The sequence below is a fragment of the Tachyglossus aculeatus genome, chromosome X1, assembly GCF_015852505.1.
Source record: "Tachyglossus aculeatus isolate mTacAcu1 chromosome X1, mTacAcu1.pri, whole genome shotgun sequence".
Classification (NCBI taxonomy): Eukaryota; Metazoa; Chordata; class Mammalia; order Monotremata; family Tachyglossidae; genus Tachyglossus; species Tachyglossus aculeatus.
The window spans coordinates 38,569,761-38,595,500 of NC_052101.1; the positions used below are offsets into that span (position 1 = coordinate 38,569,761).

Below are 25,740 nucleotides of genomic sequence, written 5' to 3' on the forward strand. Positions count from 1 at the left end.
CCACGCTCTTCCCACTGAGCCACGCTGCTTGAGTGGGAGAAGAGGACATCCTTGTGGAAGGGGAATATGTCTACCTCGGCTTTCTATAGCGCCTTTATTTCCAGAGCACTCTCAACATTCATTCATTCATTCATTTCAGCCACCTCTGTTATAGTGTACTCTCCCAAGTGTTTAGTACAGTGCTTCCCCCATAGCAAGTGCTCCATAAAAAAATGATCGATTGATTGATATTGCTCAGTATCCCAATGTGGTGGAGCTTGGACTCTTCCCTGCTCTTTCTTTACTTCCGTTGGGATGTTGGGCTTCTTCCCCGGCAATCGTGGGTATGAAATGGGGAGCCCCGTCCTCCAGTGCTCCGCGGCTGGGGGGGCTCTGAGGGCCACATGCAGTCAGAAAACCTTGGGAAGGAAGGTTTCTTTCCTCTGGCCTTCATTCAAGCCCCCCTTTCCCTCCCTTCACTGTCCTCTGCACCCCCTGAAGCACCTGCCGTGGATCTCCTTACAGATTACTGCAGCCTCCTGAGAGGGAAACAATCCAGCCCTTTACCGGCTGCCAATTTCACTACCCTATCCACCGTCTCCCGAGTGGCCGTGTCGACGGAAAATCGTGCCAGACATTTTCAGGAGCTGGCAAAAGCTGGAAAGCCGCACCTTGGCCCACTTCCTTCTTTGTGTTAGCGGCAAGGGAAAAAAAACCATGCTCGCTTTTGCTTGGCCTCTAGTGTAAAACCCTCCCCCCGCCACGTCCCCAGGGAGAGTTCTTGGGAAATTTTATCCTTATGCATCTTAATCGCTTTCTCTTCAAATCCCGTAAGGAGGAGTTCTGCTTGAATTTTGCTTGCTTTATGCTTTGGCTTCCGTTTTTAGAAGCCTGGCTACTTCGCCTTTTTGGTTAACGTTTAAATGTGAAGTGAGCCCGTTCAACTTTGTGCCCTGATGTGAGGCCCAATTGCTCAGGCCCTGCCTTACCATCATCAATCGTATTTATTGAGCGCTTACTATGTGCAGAGCACTGCACTAAGCGCTTGGAAAGTACAAATTGGCAACATATAGAGACAGTCCCTACCCAACAGTGGGCTCACAGTGTTATGAGTTCTCAGTAGCTGTTTGTTGACGACGTCTGATGTGACGCTGTAATGGGACTGCTCGGGCTGTGAATGGGCTAATACGGTGGTAGACATAATTTTGCTGTGCAATCTCTTCATTTCTATCATCCTACTTATCGACGTCTGATGTGACGCTGTAATGGGACTGCTCGGGCTGTGAATGGGCTAACACGGTGGTAGACCTAATTTTGCTGTGCAGTCTCTTCGTTTCTATCATCCTACTTACCTGATTATAAAGATCTCAAATCTCCAATTTGGAAGAGCAACGTGAGTTCAGGAATATGGATTTTGTGTGGAGGAAAGATGTCAAACTAGAAAATAGTTGTAACTGGTATCTATTCATGACGTCTTTGCCCCAAGCAGTTCAGCAGGGCTGAATTTCTGACTTTAAAAAAAAAAAGGTATTTGTTACCCATTTATTATGTGCCAGGCACTGTTCTAAACACTGGGGTAGATACTAACTAATCAGGTTGGACCTAGTCCATGCCCCACATGGGGCTCACAGTCTTAACTCCCAATTTACAGACGAGGTCACTGAGGCATAGAGAAGTGAAGGGACTTGTCCAAGGTCACACAGCAGGCAAGGTTGAACTGGGATTAGAGCCCAAGGCCTTCTGATTCCACGGGGTACTGTATCCATTAGGCCATGCTGCTTCTCAGTGAAGGAAAGATTTGAACCCAAGGTTTTATAAAAACAAATTTGTTAAAAAAAAGTTATCCATATATTTGTATGCAGAGATTATATATTTTATATACTTATATAAATATATAGTATATAAATATATAATTTACAAAGCATATATAAAATATAGTTATGCAGAGATTTATATATTTTATATATTTATATAAATATATAATATACAAAGCATATATAAAATATATTTATATATTTATATGCTGCAGAGAAGCAGCGTGGCTCGGTGGAAAGAGCATGGGCTTTGGAGTCAGAGGTCATGGGTTCAAATCCCGGCTCTGCCAATTGTCAGCTGTGTGACTTTGGGCAAGTCACTTAACTTCTCTGGCCCTCAGTTACCTCATCTGTAAAATGGGGATTAAGCCTGTGAGCCCTTCGTGGAACAACCTGATCACCTTGTAACCTCCCCAGCGCTTAGAAGAGTGCTTTTGCACATAGCGCTTAAGAAATACCATCATTATTATTATTATACTTATAGCAAACTATGAATAAAATCCCCAAGGTAAACAAATTTACAAGAACGTGGATAGTCATGACAAAATGCGTGGAAAGTAGGATTGCCAGTGCGTTAGTCCTTAAAGGGTAAATGATAATCAAGGAAGTTGTACCTCTGATTGTAAATTCAGCTTGGTACTAGGGTTCCTGCTGGGCTAAGGCACTGTGCAACATCCACGCTATGTTGCCATGACTTGGACCATAAATGGATCCTGAAGAAAAACCCATTGTTGGGTAGGGATTGTCTCTATTTGTTGCCGAATTGTACTTTCCAAGCTCGTAGTACAGTGCTCTGCACACAGTAAGCACTCAGTAAATATGATTGAATGCGTGAATGAATGAAAAATAATACTTTTTTATGCACTTGGCAATGTGCTGCACCTCTGCCCACGGTGTAGTCACCTGTTAGTATTATTGTTGTTGCTTCCACTCTCCTGGGGGAGCTTACTTGGCAGGGAAGAGGGGGTGAAAGTGGCATAGCACAAACCACTTGCATTCTCACCGATTCTTTTCTGCAAGTTTTTTGTCCCAAAGTCTTCCTGTCTCGGCATCGGTTGACTCCCTCGTCATCATCGTGACGTGAGCGTCTCTGAATGATTTCATTAAACAATAATAATTGTGGTATTTAAGTGCTTAGCAAGTAGTGTACTAGATACACTTGGGGCTCACAGTCTAAATAGGAGGGAGAACAGATATTTAATCCCCATTTGGCAGTTGAGGGAACTGAGACACAGAGAAACTAATGACTTGTCCATGGTCTCATGGTGGAGCCGGGATTAGAACCCAGGTCCTCTGACTCCCGGGCCCATCTTTTATCTACTAGGACACGCTGCTTCTTTGCATGTGGCTCCCAAAGAGAGCTGTTGGAAACAGTAGGAAAGTAGGATGTGTGCTAGATAGGAGACTTTTCCCTACCTCACAGAGATACTGTGAAGATAAAATGAGATGGGTATTAAGTGCTGTAGTAAAATAAAACCATCTTACAAATCCAAAGTATTTTAGTTCATTTTCTCCTGTAGGTGACTCTTACCACAATTTGAGGTTTACCCTTTTTCTGTTTGAGAATTTTCCCCAAGTCATATTGGTTCAAGCTCTTAGAACTAACTACGGGGAAAATAGGTACAGTAGTTGTGATTGCTTTTAAGTCTTCAAGTGCCCTAATAAAGGGGTTTTAAACATCATTTTTCAATTTTACCATTTTGGCTTTAACACTGTCTCAGTGTTTTTTGGTAAAGAGGGCCAGAGATATTTCAGTCACTCTCTCCAAATATAATTTCTTCATGATAATAACATGACTAACTCATTTTTTTTTTTAAATGACTGACTTTCAAGGCATGGATGCTCTTTTCGTTTTTTCTTTCTTGGTAGCTGGGGAATCTAGCCTATATTTGGGGAGTGAGTCATTCACTTTCGGATCGTCTTATTCCTATCCGCGAGAAGCATTTGAACGGGGAAGTACGCTCCTCGGCAGTATCGAGGGACTCCCCAGCCAGCGGCGATCCCCAAGGCTCAAATTCGGTCAGCAGTTGGGTTTCAGTAAGGTTTATCTATAGATAGTGAGCCTAGTTGGTAGGAAAATGCAAGACTGTGCCATGGAGCATCCTCTTTGAGAGGCATCTGTGAGGTCCTAAACAGTAGCCATATATCCCAGTCATGCAAGCCCCCACCCACTTGCACACTTCCCGCCACCCCAACTCCCATCCCCAAGACTTTGATCATCATCAGTCGTATTTATTGAGCGCTTACTGTGTGCAGAGCACTGTACTAAGCGCTTGGGAAGTACAAATTGGCAACATATCCACGAAGACTCCTTGCTGGCTACATAAATGCTGAGCACCAAACCTGCATTCAACACCTAATGTCTTCCCCCGGGGCATATGTTCCAGGTTGGGTCTTAATGGATGGTTCTCTCCCGCTCCTTCTGGTATCATCTCTAGCGAACGGTCAAGACCATTCATTCATTCAGTCAGTCATATTTATTGAGTGCTTACTGTGTATAAAGCACTGTACTAAGTGCTTGGGAGAACACAAAACAATGACCGAGAGACACATTCCCTGCTCACCGTGAGCACACTATTGTCTCCCTCTCTGCTCCTTCTGCTATCATCTCTAGGGAACGGTCAAGACTATTCATGCAGTCAGTCAGTCATATTTATTGAGTGCTTACTGTGTATAAAGCACTGTACTAAGTGCTTGGGAGAACACAAAACAATGACCGAGAGAGTGAGCCCACTGTTGGGTAGGGACTGTCTCTATATGTTGCCATCTTGTACTTCCCAAGCGCTTAGTACAGTGCTCTGTACACAGTAAGCGCTCAATAAATACGATTGATTGATTCCCTGCTCACCATGAGCACACTATTGTCTCCCTGACGGCTCCCCGTAGCCACTGGGTCCAAGCGCTTAGTACAGTGCTCTGCCCACAGTAAGCGCTCAATAAATACGATTGATGATGATGATGCTTATGGTCACTGCGCTTCCCAGAGGTTGGCAGGAGCTGGGCTGGCCGCATAGCTCAGTCGGTAGAGCGTGTGACTCTTAATCTCATCAGGAGCGTGAGTTCTAGCCCAGGTTGGGTGCAATCATTCATTCATTCAATCGTACTTATTGAGCGCTTACTGTGTGCAGAGCACTGTACGAAGCGCTTGGGAAGTACAAGTTGGCAACATATAGCGACGGTCCCTACCCCACAGTGGGCTCACAGTCTAGAAGAAGCTTGAGAAGCATTGTGGCTTAGTGGAAAGAGCGCAGGCTTGGGTGTCAGAGGACGTGGGTTCTAATCCCACCTTGGCCCCTTGTCAGCTGTGTGACTTTGGGCAAGTCACTTAACATCTCTGTGCCGCAGTTACCTCATCTGTATAATGGGGATTAAAAGTGTGAACCCCACGTGGGACAACCTGATTACCCTGTATCTACCCCAGTGATTAGGACGGTGCTTGGCACATAGTAAGCGCTTAACAGATACCGTCATTATTATTATTGTGTTGAGGTGAAACCTCTTGGCATTCATGGGCTCAGACAAAGGACAGTCTGTTCTCCCAAACCTACATACGCGCAGGCAATCACCCTCCCATCCTCCATGTATTTCCTGCTACGAAGCTTAAAATTTTACTGTTGATTAGATTGTAAGCTCGTTGCGGGCGGGGAGCACGTCTACCAACTCTGTCGTACTCTCCCAAGCGCTTAGTACGGTGCTCTGCCCACAGTGAGTGCTCAATAAATACCACCGATTGATTGCAGACGCCACCTGAGTGCACATGCTTGTTTTATTTCAGGAACCGGAGAGATTGTGGCCGTTATGATTACAGAGTCGAAGGGGAAGGAGATTTTGACTTATCTGGAGAAGAACATCTCCGTGCGCATGACAATAGCCGTCGGAACTCGTATTCCACCGAAGAACTTCAGCCGTGGCTCTCTCGTCTTCGTGTCAATATCCTTTATTGTCTTAATGATCATCTCTTCGGCCTGGTTGATATTTTACTTCATACAGAAGATTCGGTACACGAACGCACGTGACAGGAACCAGGTGAGCTACCGGTATTCCCACCTAGAACAATTCATCGTTTTTATGAGGTACATAGTATACTGACGTTGCAAGGATGTTGGTTCATTTCCAGAAATGCCTGAGCATCAGTCTTGGAGGTTTTTGACCGGTCAAGCAGGAGGAGAAGCTTAGGGGAAGCTTAGGGGAGGAGTAGCAGGGAAACCAGGGAAATACCTAGTAATGGCGAGACCGGCAGAACTGGTTTTTCCCCCTGGGCTTAGCACGGTGACCCACGAGAAACCAGTAGAACCAAGTTTCCCTTGGCCAGGCCTCTTACCAGCCCTTTCAGTTTCTCTTCCCATAAAATAGCCTGAAACGATTCTGTCTGGTTTTGACTCCTACCAACAGTGCAGGTCCTCTGTCCTGCCTCTCAAAGTCATTTGATGGGAGCTCTTCAAATAGTAATTCTTAGGAATTTAGTGTGTAGAATTCAACTCCTGTTCCTACGGTTATTTCATTATGTCTTGTTTTCTTTGGTCACAAACAAATGTGGAAAGGATGCCAGTGCGTGAAAGAAGAGACTCATAATGAATGCAGTTGAGACATATATCTATTATATTCATTCAGTTGCATTTATTGAACACTTACTGTGTGCAGAGCACTGTACTAAGCACTTGGGAAGTACAAGTTGGCAACATTCATTCATTCAGTAGTATTTATTGAGCACTTACTGTGTGCAGAGCACTGTACTAAGTGCTTGGGAAGTACAAGTTGGCAACATACAGAGACAGTCCCTACCCAACAACGGGCTCACAGTCTAGAATATATGTATTTGTTTATGTATACATATAATAATAATAATGGTGGTATTTGTTAAGCACTTACTATGTGCCAGGCACTGTAGTAATTGCTGGGGTAGATACAAGGTAATGGGGTTGGACATAGTCCGTGTCTCGCATAGGGCTCACAGTCTTAATCCCCATTTTCCAGACGAGGGAACTGAGGAAGGGAGAAATTAAGTGACTTGCCGAAGGTCAAACAACAGACAAGTGACCAACTCCCAGGCCTCTTCTCTATTCACTAAGCCACGCTGCTTTGACATGTATACATATATGTGCACGCTCAAACACACACTCATTCCTTGCCTTATGATCTTTGCAAAGTTTCTACTTGAAAAGAGTGACATCTTTCTTGATTTTGTGGCCGTCTCCCTCACCTTGGATCCCTTCCCGTTTGGCATCCCTCCATCTGGCCCTTATGTTCCGTAGCGCGATACGCCTGTGGCGACCCAGGTTTACGGAAGTCTCCTTTTTGCCTGAGTCACGAGGTGCTTTAAGGTGTGTTGCTGCTGTAGTAATTGTTTTGCCTCAAGCTGAGTCTTAGTCTCCGGGTCATTTGCAACAAACCAATGTTCACCGTGTTTCGGCCATGCCAGTTGTCTCTCCAACTGCCCGGTAGACAGCATTCATTGTTGATATTTGTGGTGGTGACTGGAGTTTCTTGTTCCAGCAGGGCTGTGGTAGACTGTAGACTCTAAGCTTGTTGTGGGCAGGAAATGTGTCTGTTTTATTGTTATATTATACTCTCCCCAGCTCTTAGTACAGTGCTCTGCACAGAGTAAACACTCAGTATATACAGTTGACTGTGGTAGTATTGCTGCAGAGCTCCTTGCAGAAGTCTTCATCGTCCCAGAGGTTAAGAGAAGCAGCATGGCTTAGTGGATAGAGCGTGGGCCTGAGAGTTGGAAGGACCTGGGTTCTAATCCCGCCTCTGCCACTTGGCTGCTGTGTGATCTTGGACAAGTCACTTCACCTCTCTGGGCCCCAGTTACCTCATCGGTAAAATGGGGATTGAGACTGTGAGCCCCACGTGGGACAGGGACTTCGTCCAACCCGATTTGTTTGTATCCACCCCAGAGCTTAGTACAGTTCCTGGCACATAGTAATTGCTTCACAAACACCGTAATTATTATTATTATTATTACGACTTAGCTGAGCTGGCAGTTTGGAGGCCACTATGCTAGACCACGGTTATGTAGTCAATCAATCAGTCAATCAATCAATCGTATTTATTGAGCGCTTACTGTGTGCAGAGCACTGTACTAAGCACTTGGGAAGTACAAGTTGGCAACATAGAGAGACAGTCCCTACCCAACAGTGGGCTCACAGTCTAAAAGGGGGAGACAGAGAACAAAACCAAGCATACTAACAAAATAAAATAAATAGAATAGATATGGACAAGTAAAATAAATAAATAAATAGAGTAATAAATATGTACAAACATATATACATATATATTGTCAGTGGGAGTTGGGCTTATCAGGCGGCGGTCTGTTCGGAGCGCCACTGTGTGCGTGGTTTCTGCGATCCGGCCATCCTCAAGTTGCCTCTGCCACACCAAGAAATAGTTGATGATCTAGCACTGCTTGGAGGGCGGATGTACGGGGGATGTTTTTCCTTTTGTTTGGCAGATGCAAGGTGGGTGTTGGCGATCGTGAGACGGTGTCAACTCATTCACTGAGCAAACGTAGGCCATTGCTGTTGCCAGTGGCTGGGACCCAGTGACTTCCTCTCCTGCGTAGGTGTGGTTAGCGGCCCTAGGTTCGTGAGTTTGTCTGATTGGAAATCCAACACCTGATAGTCATGGTTCCTAAGAGGCAAGTCCTTCCCCAGAGTGGAGTTTCTCAGTCAATCGTGTTTATTGAGGCGCTTGCTTTGGGCAGAGCACTGTACTAAGCACCTGGGAGAGTGCAGTAGAACAATATAACGGACATATCCCCTGCCCACAACGAGCTTACAGTCTAGAGGGGTGACCTGGCTCTGGGAGCTGATGCTTGGTAGTCTCACCTCACTTAATGCTGCTCTTCCCGCCCAGTTCAGGTGCTATTTAGAACTAGGTTGATGACTTATTTTTACAGCTTAGCACTCAAGATTCAGTTGCACAGTAATTATTTCCTAAGTGTAAGTCTTCTTTTCTGTTTGTTTCCTGCAACAAATTGTCGTGGTTATCATAGTAATTATTAATATCATGGTAGTGGTATTTGTTAAGCACTTACTGTGGGTCAAGCACTGTTTTAAACATCGGGGTAGTTAGACATCAATCAGATTGGACACGGTCCCTGTCCCTCTTGGGGTCACAGTCTAAGCAGGAGGGAGGAGGATTTAATCCCCATTTTACAGTTGAGGAAACTGAAGCCCAGTGTAGTGACTTGACCAAAGTCACACAGCAAAGAATTCATTCATTCATTCATTTATTCGTATTTATTGAGCGCTTACTGTGTGCAGAGCACTGTACTAAGCGCTTGGGAAGTACAAGTTGGCAACAGATAGAGACGGTCCCTACCCAACAGCGGGCTCACAGCCTCGAAGGGGGTGACAGACAACAAAATAAAGCCTATTAACAAAATAAAATAAATAGAATAAATATGTACAAGTAAAATAAATAGAGTAATAAATAAATAAATAGAGTAATATTGGCAGAGCCGAGATTAGAACCATGCTGCTTCTCTAGGCAATGTGGCTTTGCAGCGTGGCTCAGTGGAAAAAGCACGGGCTTTGGAGTCAGAGGTCATGGGTTCAAATCCCGGCTCCTCCACTTGCCAGCTGTGTGACTTTGGGCAAGTCACTTCACTTCTCTGTGCCTCAGTTACCTCATCTGTAAATGGGGATGAAGACTGTGAGCCCCCCATGGGACAACCTGATTACCTTGTAACCTCCCCCGTGCTTAGAACAGCGCTTTGCACATAGTAAGCGCATAATAAATGCCATTATTATTATTATTATCTCCTGGTGAGTCCAGATTAGTTTAAGGAAGGCAGGCAACATTTAGGGAATCCTTTTTTGGCCCCCCTCTCCCCAGTCAGTGTGATTAGTGAACTACCCAGGACTGCTCAGCCATTCAGGGGCCTGCCAGATGTCACTTCTGCTTCTTCAACAACCTGACGACCAGTCTGCCGAACCGTCTACTCGTCCCAGGTGTGAGGCTTCCGTCTCTCAGCAGATGGGTGCCTGGTTTGTTTTTCCGTCACGGTGCCGGTTCGATCCTCTTCCTCCCTTCAAGGCCCTACTGAGAGCTCACCTTCTCCAGGAGGCCTTCCCAGACTGAGCCCCTCCCTTCCTCTTCCCCTTGTCCCCCCTCCATCCCCCCCATCTTACCTCCTTCCCTTCCCCACAGCACCTGTATATATGTATATATGTTTGTACATATTTATTACTCTATTTATTTTACTTGTACATATCTATTCTGTTTATTTTATTTTGTTAGTATGTTTGGTTTTGGAGCAGTTCTCCCCTGCTGAGAGCTCACCTCCTCCAGGAGGCCTTCCCAGACTGAGCCCCTTCTTTCCTCTCCCCCTCGTCCCCCTCTCCATCCCCCCGTCTTACCTCCTTCCCTTCCCCACAGCGCCTGTATATATGTATATATGGTTGTACATATTTATTACTCTATTTATTTATTTATTTATTTTACTTGTACATTTCTATCCTATTTATTTTATTTTGTTGGTATGTTTGGTTCTGTTCTCTGTCTCCCCCTTTTAGACTGTGAGCCCACTGTTGGGTAGGGACTGTCTCTATGTGTTGCCAATTTGTACTTCCCAAGCGCTTAGTACAGTGCTCTTCACATAGTAAGTGCTCAATAAATACGATTGATTGATTGATTTTGTTCTCTGTCTCCCCCTTTTAGACTGTGAGCCCACTGTTGGGTAGGGACTGTCTCTATATGTTGCCAGCTTGTACTTCCCAAGCGCTTAGTACAGTGCTCTGCACATAGTAAGCGCTCAATAAATACGATTGATGATGATGATGATGATCCGAGTCATCCCCCGTCTTGCCAGGTTCGGCCAGTGTGTCATTCAGTTCAGCCCCCCGGCTGCCCCAGCATTTAAGGGGATCATCTGGGAGGGGTACGGACGCACTTTGCAGCCGTGGAGCAGCACGTCTCTGGTCCTTCTCTCAGCAGCCGACCTCCCTGGGCCGGCACCTGCTTTGGAACCGTTACCGAGCAAGGCGCTCACATGTGCTCTCCCCGCCTTTGGAGTCTTTACTGAGAAACCACGTGCGGTTTGTGGTCGGGGAACGGGCTGTGCCCTCTCGGCTGCGGGCCCCGCTTGTGCTCGCTTTGGTCTCAAGCTACGCAGGGTTTAGCGCAGAAGCATCGTCTACCAGAAAATCGTTGGTCTGGTAACCTATCCTGAATGAACTCTTTTTTTTTTATCCTTTGCAGTGTGAAAAGTATCAGGCTACGTTAAAGTGGCTACAGGTCATTAAAATGGGTGGAGTGGCGGGACCGAAAATGGGAGGATTGGTAAGAGGGATGTGTGGCAGCCGTGGAACTGATTGTAATGCCCAAGAGGAGATAACGTCCTAGTTTGGAGTGGAATCCCGTGGAAAAATTTTAGGAATATATGTCCTGGAAATCAGGTATCCGAAACGATTACTCTGGGGTTAACTCTTAATCCGGAATAGTAGTCTAGAGGGCCCAACCTAGCTCCAGTACATCCTCAGTGTAGAAGCTGAAGGAGGCTGTTCCCTACAGTTGTTGTAGTGTACCCTCTCAAGCACTTAGCTCTGCCCACGGTAAGCTCTCAGTAAATACCATCGATTGATGTGCTGAAGGTCTTGGTTTTTCTTCAGTCTGTACCTTTCCACTTGGGGCTGGCCAGAACTAGTTGGGGATGAGGGGCATTTGTCCCAAGAAGTTCTACCCTTTAGGCCCCCAGTAACTTTTTTTACGGTATTCAGGTGCTTACAATGTGTTAGGCACTCTCCTAAACGCTGGGTAGATACGTGCTGATCACATTGGACACGGTCCATGTCCCGCATGGGGCTCACAGTCATAATCCCCATTTGGCAGATGAAGTAACTGAGGCACAGAGGAGTAAAGTGACTTGCCCAGGGCCACATGGCAGACCAGTGGTGGAGCCAGGGTCGGAACCCAGATCTTTCCGATTCCCAGGCCCGAGCTGGTCTAGTCCATGCTGCTTCTCCCCCGGCCACCCCACGTATTGTAACCCGGATACTTCTGGGATACTCCCGTAGCTTCCTTGCAGATGAGGTTCATCCCAGCAGCAATTTCATTGTTTCACCAAAGCCAAGAATCAATAATTGATATTTTGATTATCGATTCAAACTATCTAACCAAAGTTATGGACAGCATCTTTCTAAGACTGGCCCTTGGTTAGAAAAGTTGTGACACGCCCCGCCACCCCTTCTATGAAGCTTTTCAAGTTACCTGCTTAAGGTGTGTTCTGGAAAATCTGATATCTTTGCCTCTGACCCCATAATTCACGTATTCATAATCAGAGACCCCAATCTCTACCCAAGCCATATACGTCCTGCTGGGATATTTCCCTGAGGTTGAGAAGCAGTGTTGCCTAGTGGAAAGTACACAAGCCTGGGAGTCAGAGGCCCCGGGTTCTAATCCTGACTCTGCCACTTGTATGCTGGGTGACCTTGGGCAAGTCTCTTTACCTCTCTATGCCTCAGTTACCTCATCTGCAAAATGGGGATGAAGACGGGGAGCCCAAGTGGCCTGCGCTGTTGGCTGATTTCCCCCATCCAGTCACTGCAGTTATGTCAGTGCCATCCACCTTGTGGCTCAGTGGAAAGAGCCCGGACTTTGGAGTCAGAGGTCATAGGTTCAAATCCCGGCTCCGCCAGCTGTCAGCTGTGTGACTTTGGGCAAGTCACTTCACTTCTCTGTGCCTGTTACCTCATCTGGAAAATGGGGATTAAAACTGTGAGCCCCCCGTGGGACAACCTGATCACCTTATAACCTCCCCAGCGCTTAGAACAGTGCTTTGCACATAGTAAGCGCATAACAAATACCATCATTATTATCTTCTAGACTGTGAGCCCGCTGTTGGGTAGGGTCTGTGTATGTTGCCAACTTGTACTTCCCAAGCGCTTAGTACAGTGCTGTGCACACAGTAAGTGCTCAATAAATTCATTCATTCATTCATTCAATCGTATTTATTGAGCGCTGTGTGCAGAGCACTGTACTAAGCACTTGGGAAGTACAAGTTGGCAACATATAGAGACGGTGCGTACCCAACAGTGGGCTCACAGTCTGAAAGGCGGAGACAGAGAACAAAACAAAACATATTAACAAAATAAAATAAATAGAATAAATATGTCCAAGTAAAATAAATAGAGTAATAAATACGTACAAACATATATACATATATACAGTTTCTGTGAGGAAGGGAAGGAGATAAGGCCGGGGGTGGGGGGGGGATGGAGAGAGGGAGGAGGGGGAGAGGAAGGAGGTGGTTCAGTCTGGGAAGGCCTCCTGGAGGAGGTGAGCTCTCAGTAGAGCCTTACTCTGAGTCCTTACTCAGTAGTGACTGATGCAGGATATTGAAAGTTCCTGGCCCAGCAAGGTGGTCATTCGGATAGAGAGGAATTCAAATTGCCTCTAAATTCTTCCAGTTCTTTCTCCATAACATTTCCAGGATCTGCTTATTCCTCTGTCACAGGGGTGGGGAGGGGGAGAGGGGCAGTACGATTGAATGAATGAAATCCTCCCTCTTCTCGTGCTCGCTTGCAAGTAAGGCCGTGCCTTTGATTCAGGCCCACCACCTGTATGCCTCCCAACGTCCTGCACAGACCCCAGTATTTTTCTCTCATTCCTTACACTGCCCTTACTGATTGCCAGCAGTTGCTGCCACAATCTAGCACCAACCCCCGCCCCCTCTTCCTGCTGCTAGCCTCACTGCCCAACCCAAGCCCCAGCCACGGGAAAGTCAGTCAGTCAATCAATCGTACTTATTGAGCGCTTACTGTGTATGCAGAGCACTGTACTAAGCACTTGGGAGAGTACATTAGAACAATATATGGACACATTCCCCACCCACAACGAGCTTACAGTCTAGATGGGGAGGTGGGCGTTAATAGAAATCAGTAAATTACAGATATAATAATAATAATGATGGCATTTGTTAAGCGCTTACTGTGTGCAAAGCGCAGGGGAGGTTTCAAGGTGATCGGGTTGTCCCACGCGGGGGCTCACAGTCTTAATCCCCATTTTACAGATGAGAGACGTTGTGACTTGCCCAAAGTCACCCAGCTGACAATTGGCGGAGCCGGGATTTGAACCCATGACCTCTGACAACAAAGCCCGTGCTCTTTCCACTGAGTCACGCTGCTTCACATGGCCAGGGCCACCTCCGCTGCCCCTCCCACCCCTTCCCCATCCTGACTGCGGCGGTGCCAAGGCTGTGCCCACATCAGAAGCCACTGGCACGATTCACATTGAGAGAGAGAAGTCAAAGCACTGGAGCGTGGAGGGCAGTGAGGGAAATGGGCTGGGGGGCCGGGGCCAAACTCGGGATGCAGTGGGGTGGGAAAGGAAAGCTGCTAAGAGCAGGGAAAGGGTTAAAGGAATGGGGTGCGAGGAGGGATTTACAGTGCAATTTTTACTTCCCTTTTTAGGGGCTGTCATCACATTAGCTGGTTCCGAACAGAGCCAAAAATCTGAAAGCAATAGAGGCAGAAGAGAATTGTTTGGGAATGAAGATAAAAGTATAAAATGATGGGTGAACAGAAATAGAAGCCCCGGTTTTCCTATTTACCATAGGACAAATGTAGGTAATAATATTAATGATGATAATAATAAGGATGATCATATAGAAGGTAAGATTAGAACAGTGTAATTATTTTCAGGGCTTGAGTCAGACTGTACAGCCCTCTCTAATGTTTCTCCTTGGCCCAAGTTTCACCGTTATAACCAGCTATTTACCTAAGCTGAAGGTTCATCTACATTTGTCCTATAAAATGTTTAATTGCCTTCTGCCTCAGAGGCAGGTGGCAAATCGGAAAGGAAAGTGTTTTGTGCAGGATTAGTATTCGAAGAGAATTAATATTTTTGGTATGTACTCTTCAGCATAAACCTCAGAACAGGAATGTGCGAGGATGAACTGGTAAAAAATAATTGGATGTTTGACCTTTGAACAAATGAAAAACAGCCGAGCAAAGGGAGTGACATGGCAGTTGGAAAATTGGGAAAGTAACGTAGAACAGATCCCTGAGAGAGGAGAAGTGGAGCTGACGGACCACGCAAAGCCATTAAGGCAATTTGGAGAAAGATCAAATGATATAATAATAATAATAATAATAATAATAATAATAATAATAATAATAATGGCATTTATTAAGCGCTTACTATGCGCAAAGCACTGTGAATTGCAGGATTTTGAGAGCAGTAAATTAAAATGATTGAAGAAGGGTTAAATTCTGTCTCCCACTCTAGACTGTAAGCTCATTTTGGGCAGGGAATGTCTCCTAATCCTGTTGTAGTGTACTCTCCCAAATGCTTAGAACAGGGCTCTGCACGTAGTAAGCGCTCAGTAAATACGATCGAGGAGGAGAAAGAGCGGTATAAGGGGAAGATTGTTTAACTCGGGAAGTTATTTTTCCAACTTTCGTTTTGACTTGATTCAGATTATGTTCCCAAACTAGCTAGACCACTTGCTCTTCCCCACAGTGGACTTTCTAGTTTGCTTTGCATCGCACCCATCCAACAGACACAGCCTTAAATGAAGAAGCTCAATAAAGAAATAAATCCTCTCCATTGTTACCTCAGCTGGTGGGAGGTAATTCTTAATACCTGTTTTCTAGCTCTGACATTCTCAAGGTTCAAAATCAATGATCTGAATTTTGGATTGGAAAAACCAACTCTTATATGGACAGTTTAATAGATCAGAAGGTTTCCTGCTCCACGATGGATAATGACTTTGGCACTTCACCTCACTTCAAGTCAAATTTTCTGTTAGAAATGAATCACTCGAAGCTGTTACAAGCCCTTTAACTGGACAAAGATGTAGGCAAGTTCTCCAGTCCCGTGATAAAATGAGGACATGCATGCCACACTTCTGAACCCGGTTCTGTAGATTGAGGCCGAAGGTTTATAACCTTACTGTATTATCATTAATATTAATAATAATAATAATAATAATAATGGAATTTGTTAAGCACTTACTATGTGCCAGGCACTGTTCTGTAGAGTTTGGTCCCACATATGCTTCCCCTCCTCAAAAACGGGCTTTCCCTGAAGGCAGGAAGTAGGGAAAATATTTGGGGTATAATAATATCTTTCTGTTCAAGAATGGCTTGGGAGTGACTTTTGGAAAGTAGCGCCCAGAATGAAATGCAGCATGAGTTTCAGGGCCATAAATTGAATGTGTTGAGAGGGACTAAACCTTGTGAACTTAATGTCCATTTTTTAATTAAATGCAGTTTCTCAAATGTTTCTTTCAGAGTCCACATAAGGAGATGGGAGAGGGTGGGGGCCAAAGAATGGCTTTGAATGAATTTATATGTTTGACTAACAAAATGAAGGCTGTTTTCAGGGAAAACGACTAAGGAAGGGCTGGGCTTTTGCTTCCAAGAACCATCTCTGACTCCTCTACTAGTTTAACCCCTGGCGGGGAGGAAGTCATTAGCTGGCATATCATTGATTTATTTTACTGTCTATTTTATTCTGTAGTTACCACATGCTGTCAATTCGCCTATAATGCAGGGTATTGTGTTCCTGAAGATTTTTGGTTACGAAACATCCACAATTTAGTCGTCCCCCTCTTCACGCACACTTAGAACTTTCTACTAACGCCGCACCGTGCCATATCCAGACAGTCATGCGGTGGGGGAGGAACGATTCCCAATTCTACCTTAGTCCGAAACATAAAATGAAAACTCTCACTGAAGAACCGATTTCATCATGCTGTTGAATAGAACGGCTTATCATGACTTAATTCCTCAGCCAAGAAGTTTTCTGTGAACCTTACTCGATTTCCACTCAGTGGAATCCTGTCTGTAAGGTGGGCCTAAAAGTAGGTCCTAGAACAAACTTGTCTCTTGTGTGACCTTGGGCAAGTCATGAGATAACTGTGCCTCAGTTACCTCATTTGTAAAACGGGGATTAAGCTAGCGAGCCCCATTTAGGACAGAAACTGTGTCCACCCTGTTAAGCTTGTAACTACGCCCGCTCTCAGTACAGTGCCTCGCATAGAGTACACACTTAACAAATACCATAGTTAAAAAAACAACCCTCAAGAGCATTCTGAAGTAACTTGGAGAGGGACCTCAAAGGGATGTCAAGGAGAGCAACCATAATTTGTTTTCTCCGAGCATCTTGTTGCCAGACTAGACTGAGTAGGTCATTGGTCTGACCTAGTGATAGTACTGCGTTTTGTTTTTTTATTATTTTATTATTTGTTTATTTTACTCCTCGATTCTCTTCACCTTGAGTAGAGAATTCCCAAGGCTTAATTGGATTTATCATTTTGCTTTACTTAAAGGCAGTGCAGTCTATTCATTCATTCATTCAGTCGTATTTATTGAGCGCTTACTGTGTGCAGAGCACTGTACTGAGCGCTTGGGAAGTGCAAGTTGGCAACATCTAGAGACGGTCCCTACCCAACAGTGGGCTCACAGTCTAGAAGGGGGAGACAGAGAACAAAACAAAACATATTAACAAAATAAATAGAATAAATATAATAATAATAATAGAATAAATATGTACAAGTAAAATAAATAATATAATTATAATAATAATATAATAATATGATAAATATGTACAAGTAAAATAAATAGAGTAACAAATACATACAAACATATATACAGTCTAGTGGATAGAGCACGGGCCTCAGTGGCAGAAGGATCTGGACTCTAATCCCAACCCTTCCACTTGTGTGACCCTGGGCAAGTCACCTCATTTCTCTGTCCCTCAGTTACTTCGTCTGTAAAATGGGGATTAAAGACATGTACTGTATCTACCCTGCACTTAATATTGAGCTGGCCTGCTTTGTGTAGGGCACTGTTCTAAGGGCTTGGGAGCATCCCAACCTGATTAGCTTGTCTCTACCCCAGCATTTTGGGCAGCAGCGGTGGCATGGGAAAGAATCATTATCATTAATCAAGGGTGGAGACTCAAGTTTACTACGTGGAAGGAGGCAGTGGTAAACCACTTCCATGTTTTTACCAAGAATAATAATGATGGCATTTGTTAAGCGCTTACTACGTGCAGAGCACTGTTCTAAGCGCTGGGGGGGATCCAGGGTAATCAGGTTGTCCCACGTGGGGCTCACAGTCTTAATCCCCATTTTACAGATGAGGTAACTGAGGCCCAGTGAAGTGAAGCGTCTTGCCCAAAGCCACGCAGCTGACAAGTGGCGGACCGGGATTAGAACCCGTGATCTCTGACTCCCAAGCCCTGGCTCTTTCCACTGAGCTTTTAGACTGTGAGCCCACTGTTGGGTAGGGACTGTCTCTATATGTTGCCAACTTGTACTTCCCAAGCGCTTAGTACAGTGCTCTGCACACAGTAAGTGCTCAATAAATATGATTGATTGATTGATTGAGCGACGTTGCTTCTCTAAGGAAACACTACCAGAATGATTGCAGATGGAGAATGGGGCGTTCTGGGAGAGGTGTGTCCACGGAGTCGCATTGGGTCGGAAATGACTCGACAGCCTAAGAAAGACAAGATCCCAGCACTTAGAACAGTGCTTGACATATAGTAGGTGCTTAACAAATACAAATGCAAACAAACAATAATAATAAATGGTGGTATTGGTTAAGTGTTTACTAATGTGCTAAGTACTGTTCTAGGCTTGGGGATAGAAGCAAGTTAATCAGGTAGGAGACAAGTCCCTGACCCACATGGGGCTCATAGTCTAAGTAGGAGGGAAGATATCGAATCCCCACTTTACAGATGAGGAAACCGAGACATAGAGAAGTTGTGATTTCATACATTCATTCATTGAATTGTATTTATTGCGCGCTTACTGTGTGCAGAGCACCGTACTAAGCGCCTGGAAAGTACAATTCAGCAACAAATAGAGCTAATCCCTGGCCACGACGGGCTCACACTTGCCCCTGGACACACAGCAGGCAAATGGTACTCAGGATTAGAACCCAGGTCCTCTGACTCCTGCTTTAACTAGGCCAAACTGCTCCTCCAGACCCGGTAAACAGACAGAAAAGGCCTGGTCTCTGTCTTGGGATTTACGGCCTAATGCAGGAGACAGTCCGATACAAATTGCCCACCGTAGGTAAAAGTGCAAAAGCATAAATGCAGATGATGAAAAGCAGAGTAGAGACTTCATAATTTGCCCTAAGAGTTTGTTGGTCTGTGATAATAGCATGGGGTTTATGAGTCTTCAAGGATTAAAGATGATTTGCATCCAGTTAAGGCCCACTGAACAACCGTGGTAGCTTCATACAACGCGTAGGCTCCTCTCTAAACCTTGCACTTTACAACAGCCACTCCACGGGAAAGTGATTTTATGACCTCTTTTCCTCCTTTAATTTTTCCAAAGGTCAGGAGAAACTCGATGAAATTTTTATGTGGCTTAAAAAGCTCAGTGTATTAAAGTTTGATGAGAGTGGCAGCAGCTAGACTCAGTTTGAAATGCTCAGATGTTGTGAAGTATAAGCTAGAACTGGTTGTAATGGAGGACAGTTTAGTTCTAAATGAAGGTGTAGTGTGTTTTTTGTATTTTTCATGGAATGGAGTGGGGGCTTTCAAGAGCATGGGCTGTGATTCTGCTTTTGCTCATTTTGTATTCCTGAAAAAATAACAACCTGAAGTACATTTTTCCAGGAATTACTGCCAATCGGAGCTGTGTTTTTATAATTGAATATTCAGAATATATTGAAGGGTTTTTTATGTTTAAGTAATAAGGGTAGGGCAAGCATTTTGTTTAATGCTAAAACCAGAGGTTTACCTATTCAGATCAGTTGTGAGGTTGGGATGGAGTCTTTCGTTTAGGAAAAAAAAAATTGAGATTTAGATCAGGTGAATGTTAAGTGCTACTTTCTAGTAAGAAATTGATTTTTTTTGTAATGTCATGAGCACTTAATGTCTTGGAGAAGCAAGCAGCGTGGTCCAGTGGAAAGAGCCCGGGCTTGGGAGTCAGAGGTCATGGGTTCTAATCCCGACTCAATAAATAATCAATCAATAAATACAATTGATTGATTGATTGATTGATTGACTCCTCCACTCGTCAGCTGGGTGACTTTGGTCGAGTCACTTAAACTTCTCTGTGCCTCAGTTACCTCGTCTGTAAAATGGGGATTAAGACTGTGAGCCCCATGTGGGACTACCTGATCACCTTGTATCCCCCCCAGGGCTTAGAACAGTGCTTTGCTCATAGTAGACACTTAAATACTATTATTATTATTATGAAGATACCTAGATTTTTTTACAAGTTTAATAGCTTTGCTTTTCCGTTGCGTGAACTCTTTCATAGTAACTTCATTTCCGAAGACAATGGAGTCCCTTGTCATCTGTGCCACGAAATTGACTGTCGTGCCAGAGGTTTACACATACTCCTCTCACTCTCTCATCCCTGGCGGTCACGGGGCACAGAGTGTAATGAGCATGTAAGCGGGCAGGCCAGCAGCATATTGTGAACTGCTCAGAAACGGTTTATTTCGAGCAAGAACAGCCAGAGTGACCACAGAATACTAATGCACTTGTAATCCCAAAGGATGCCAAGGCAATTCTTAGTATTGAGGACAAGAGAAAGACTCGCTTGCTTTATCACAGGAAAAAGAACCCGGAACTTGTCATGGTGTTCTTTTCTTCCCTCCCACTGTATTTTCTTTGTGAAAATTCCTTGTATATCATCATCATCATCATCAATCGTATTTATTGAGCGCTTACTATGTGCAGAGCACTGTACTAAGTGCTTGGGAAGTACAAATTGGCAACATATAGAGACAGTCCCTACCCAACAGTGGGCTCACAGACTAAAAGGGGGAGACAGAGAACAAAATCAAACATGCTAACAAAATAAAATAAATAGAATAGATATGTACAAGTAAAATAAATAAATAGAGTAAGAAATATGTACAAACATATATACATATATACAGGTATATGTATATACCTATACATATGTATATGCTTGTCATGGCTCAGTTGAGCTTGGGGGATTTCCATAGCTGTCTCCTAATCAATCAGAAATAAATACTGAGTGCCTCGTGTGCAGAGCAGTGAACTAAGCATTGGGGAGAGTACAGTGCAGTTGGTAGACATGATCCCTGCCCATGAGGAGTTTACAATCCAGTCGGGGAGACAGAGTGATTCATTTACAGATGGAAGGAGGGAAGGGTTACGTAAGGTGTGTACATAGGTTGTGTGTGAGTGGTGAGAAGTTCTGAAGAGGTAATTGTGAGAAATAAAACGGCCGTTGAGGAGTGTGATGGTTTTAAAGCAGGAAGCCACTTTTCCCACCGTATCGTTGGACACAGTGAAGCGTTTCTTCAGTGTACACCCAAGTCTCTTATAACGCTGTCCTCTGTGCCAACAGCCATGGCACTGAGGCACGCCTGCAAACCAGGGAAGGGGAACATTCATGCCCTTTCCCCCCTCCCCACCCCCTTGAAGAGCAGGAGCACTAGTAATTGGTGTCGAATGCCCAGCGCCAGGCTGGGGCAGTGAACTGGATGCTGGCCCTGAAACTCCAGGACGGGGGATAAAAACCCAGGCTCATGACACTCCCTGGCAGCAGTGGCGGAGGGGCGGAAAGATGCATACACACTCACACACATACACACACACCCAACCACATACTGCTTCCCTCCTCCCCCACTGGCAGCACAGGAGGAAAATGAGTTGTGAGATAAGAAAGTGTGGTGCTTTGCAACTCTGGCACCCACTCTCCCCCCCCATCCCTAATCAATCAGTCAATCAATGGAATTTATATAGGATTTACGGTGTGTAGAGCACTTTCCTGAGTACTTGGTAGACTGCAATGGAGTTATTGACCCACTGACCCCTGCCCTCAAAAAACTTACATGAAAAGAGCCAGGAATAAGTTTGTTGTCCCCAGTTATTGATAACTCCAGTTTTATACTCTTATTTAGTTTCTTTGCCCTTTCTCCCACTTCTTGGGACCATTGGTGACCTCCCCAGTTCTTCCCTTTTACCCCAAGGTGCCGTCTGTCCCAATGCCCTCCCTCCCTCAGATTTGAAATGACTACTTTTGCTTAGTGTGCTGTTCTGATAATAATAATAATAATAATAATAATAATAATAATAAAATAATAATAATGTGACTCAATGGAAATGACTACTTTTGCTTAGTGTGCTGTTCTAATAATAATAATAATAACAATAATAATAATAATAATGTGACTTAGTGGAAAGAGCCCGGACTTGGGAGTCAGAGGTCATGGGTTCCAATCCCTACTCCGCCACTTATCAGCTGTGTGACTCTGGGCAAGTCACTTCACTTATCTGGGCCTCAGTTTGCTCATCTGTAAAATGGGGATTAAGACTGTGAGCCCCCCGTGGGACAACCTGATCACCTTGTATCCTCCCCAGCGCTTAGAAATGTCATCATTATTATTATTATTATTTGTTAAGCGCTTACTATGTGCCGAGCACTGTTCTAAGCGCTGGGAAATCTAGCCCTCCGTCAGTCAGTCAGTCAGCCAGCGAGCCAGCCTGGTTGCTTAGTTAACAATCCCTCACTTTTGTGGTCATCTTCTTTAACCACCTTCCTTTAATCATTCATCCGTGGATAAATGCATCACTACTTAGCTAGCCCTTCCTGTTTGTGCCCGTTTAAGAGAATACAATAGAAATGAATGTATGTCCTCACTGCCTTCCTGAAGTTTACTACAAGGGGTCCCCAGCTTCTGGGAACCATTGTTTACCGGAAACTAAGACTTCTTCCTCATCAGTCCCATCCTATTTTTCACCAGTTCTTTGGGAAAAATTGGATTTGAACCTATATATACATATATACAAGCTCTATCTAGTTTACTCCTTTATCCCAAAGCATCCCCTTTGGTTCCAACACACTTAAGAATATTTTTTACAGCTTTCAGTACAGCCTCTTGCACCCCAGCCCCAAATTGCGTCCTTGTGACCTTAATGCTTTGCAACAATAAACAGCTCGTTCTTTCAGGGCCTTGACTGTACCCCGTTTTACCAAGTCACCAGTTCTTTAACTGGCTGTTGCCCAGTTTTGTGCCAAGTAATGGTTGTGCTGCCCCCCCCCCCCCCCCCCCCCCCCCCATTTAAAATGCTGCAGTAAGGTTGATCGGCAGGATCTTTACTCCCAAAGCCTGGTCAAAAGCCTGATTTTATTTATCCCAGTATTTTTCATAGTGCACTTCCTTCCATTTGCAGGCTCCTCTAAGATCTAAAAAAGTCATTTTAGATTGTACACCATCCAGACAAGGCTGGTATCAACAAAACCCCACATGGTTTAAAATGGCTGTAGGAAGAATTCTGCCTTAAATCACTGAATCTGTCAGTGATATTTAATGAGCTCATGCTATGTGCAGAGAACTGTACTAAGCACTTGGAAGAAGTTATATATGTAGACAAAAGGCTTTCTGGGAAAATTGAGGATTAATTTGAATCTAGTCATGACCACTGATTTGCTGGGCCAGCACTTGTACAAGAATTGCAACACTGAAAACAGAATTTCATTTTCTTGACAGACACTATGCACATTAAGCACTGCATAGTATCCAGTACTTTTCTGTAGAGATGGGGTTGCTACTTCATAGTCCTACAAAAAAATCTTGTCAGAATTGCACATAGGGGAAAAAAAAACACTTTCTGCACTCTACTTGTATACATTCATGCATATATGATACATAGGGATCGGTGTACTTGAAGTAAGATCTCTAGATTAACACTACTCTCTTGAGCTGTTAGCCGTGGAAGGATTTCACTTGTGAACCCACAAGAGCATCCTATTAACTTGACAGAGATGGGTTTTTCTGTGGCAGTGCATGCCCGTTAAGTTTAGTAATTTGGAAATTGGTCTAATTTTCTAGATTTTAACCTTGGGAATCTAAATTATAGGCATAATTTATCTCCTGAAAATATTCGCAACAGCAGTGGGCTTCACCAGGCATTTAAATCCCCAAAAAGAGAATCTGTGTATTGATCAGTATAAATGTACTCTGTTTCTGTGGGGAGTTCTGGTTACTGAAACTCAGAAACCTGAGATCTGCTCATTCAAAGTGACCTGTCCCCACCTCCTGTAAACCAGCTGGCAAACAGCCATTTAAAATTGATTTAGAACCGAGTAATGCTTGGAATAAGCACTTTGAGCCATCAGAAGGTTGTTTCCAACTGACTCTCCTCCTGTCTACCTAATGTGATCCTTTGCAACCACTTGCAGGTCTTCGAATCAGCATTTTAAGATTATTCAAGTTAGATAAAACTTCCTGCCATTTTGCATTAGTGACCTTCGGTGCGTTTTGACCTTTTGCGGAGAGCAAACTTCTGCAGCTCAGGGTTTCACCTAAATGTCCCTCCACCCCTCTTATCGAGCCACCCTTATCTAGCCTCATCACATACCATTTTCCTCTCTCATTCACACACACATGTAGAAGCGGAAATATTCATCGTCTGGACGGACGGACGGAGTATAAGAGCAGCAGTAGCAGAGAACCTGACTGGAGAATAAAAGGAAAACAGTATGGTGGCAAACGCATAGTCTTTGTCTGCCATCATGACTGAATAATCGTCAGTGTTTTGAATTTCCCCAGGGCTTACAAACCCCTCCCCCAGCATTGACAAAATCTGATATTTTACGATGAAGCATTTGCCATCAGCTCGTCCTCAAACTTTTGTAGGACTCACACAAGATGCCGGTACCTGTACTAGGTGCTGTGGGGTTTGGTTTCCCTCGAGAAGTTTTACAATGTAGTCGGGGAATAAGATGGATGAAAGGATATAATTTAAGTAAGCAGATGCTAGAGATTAATATGGATAGAATAGAATACGCTTGCAAGGCATTCAGGCATACCCCAGGTTACCACTACCCTGGGTATATATCCTGAATAGTTTGCCGTGATACCCCACACATATGTCTGATTTATTCAGCTGAGCATTACAGGTAAGTAAATCCCCGTTCTCTTCTCCACTGTGTTGACTCCCCCTTTTAGACTGTGAGCCCACTGTTGGGTAGGGACTGTCTCTATATGTTGCCAATTTGTACTTCCCAAGTGCTTAGTACAGTGCTCTGCACATAGTAAGCGCTCAATAAATGCGATTGATGATGATGATGATGAATAGCCACCAACCAATCTTGGGAAGACCCAGGAGAAGTCCGGCTCTTTCAGGAGTAGTGGGAAGCAGTACGGCCTAGTGGAAAGATCCCGGGCCGGGGACTCCGAAGACTTGGGTTCTAGTCCCAGTTGTCTTCTGCATGACCTTCAGTGAGTCACTTCTCTGTGCCTCAGTTTTGTCATCTGTAAAATGGGGATTCAATACCTGTTCTCCCTGGTAGACCGTGAGCCCCATGTGGGACAGGGACTGTGACCAACCTGATTACCTTGTGTCTATCCCAGTATTTCAAACAGTGCTTGGCACATAGTAAGTGCATAAGAAATACCATAAAAAACAAAAAATAAAGAACTAGAGGTCGGAGAAGAAGGGTCTGTGTAGATTTTGCTGGCTGCAGGAGAAGCCTGCAGGGACTGCTGGGGCAACTCTCTGAAGGACTTCGAAGCCCAAAACAGGAGGCCATTTTTTTAATCCGATGGACAGAATGGAGGGGTTGGAGGCAGGGATTGCAGTTGACGCTTTGCCGTGTGTAGAATGGATTGATACAGGGATTGATACAGGGTGAGGCTAAAACCAGGAGACTTAGGAGGAGGAGATACAGCCAACCGCGTTTGAGTGAATTAGAAACTGACACAGATTTTGGCGTTGAATGGGGTGGAAGGAAGTGGGCGACTTGAGAAATGTTGCACGGGAAAAAATGGTGGTGTTTACAGTGCTCATTGTGGGCAGGGAACTTGTCTACCAACTATGTTGTATCAAACCCTCCCAAGGGCTCCGCACACAGTAAGGGTTCAATAAATACGACTGATGATGATGATGATAATAGTGATGGATCTACAGTTGACTTAAAATTCCCAGAGGTTATTGCAGTACAGGAAAGGGAATTATAAAGAATTTGTGGCATTTTTGAGTCTGACCC

General features: G+C 44.6%; 1 protein-coding gene across 2 annotated transcripts in view; it reads left to right on the forward strand.

The window, feature by feature from the left end:
• Nucleotides 1-25,740, forward strand: part of RNF130 (ring finger protein 130) — a 121,014-nt gene that overhangs the window by 45,541 nt on the left and 49,733 nt on the right. For both annotated transcript variants that reach the window (XM_038772151.1, XM_038772150.1), the window contains exon 3: nucleotides 5,569-5,819. In XM_038772151.1, the coding sequence (XP_038628079.1) occupies nucleotides 5,569-5,819 (251 nt within the window). The remainder of the gene's footprint in view (nucleotides 1-5,568; nucleotides 5,820-25,740) is intronic.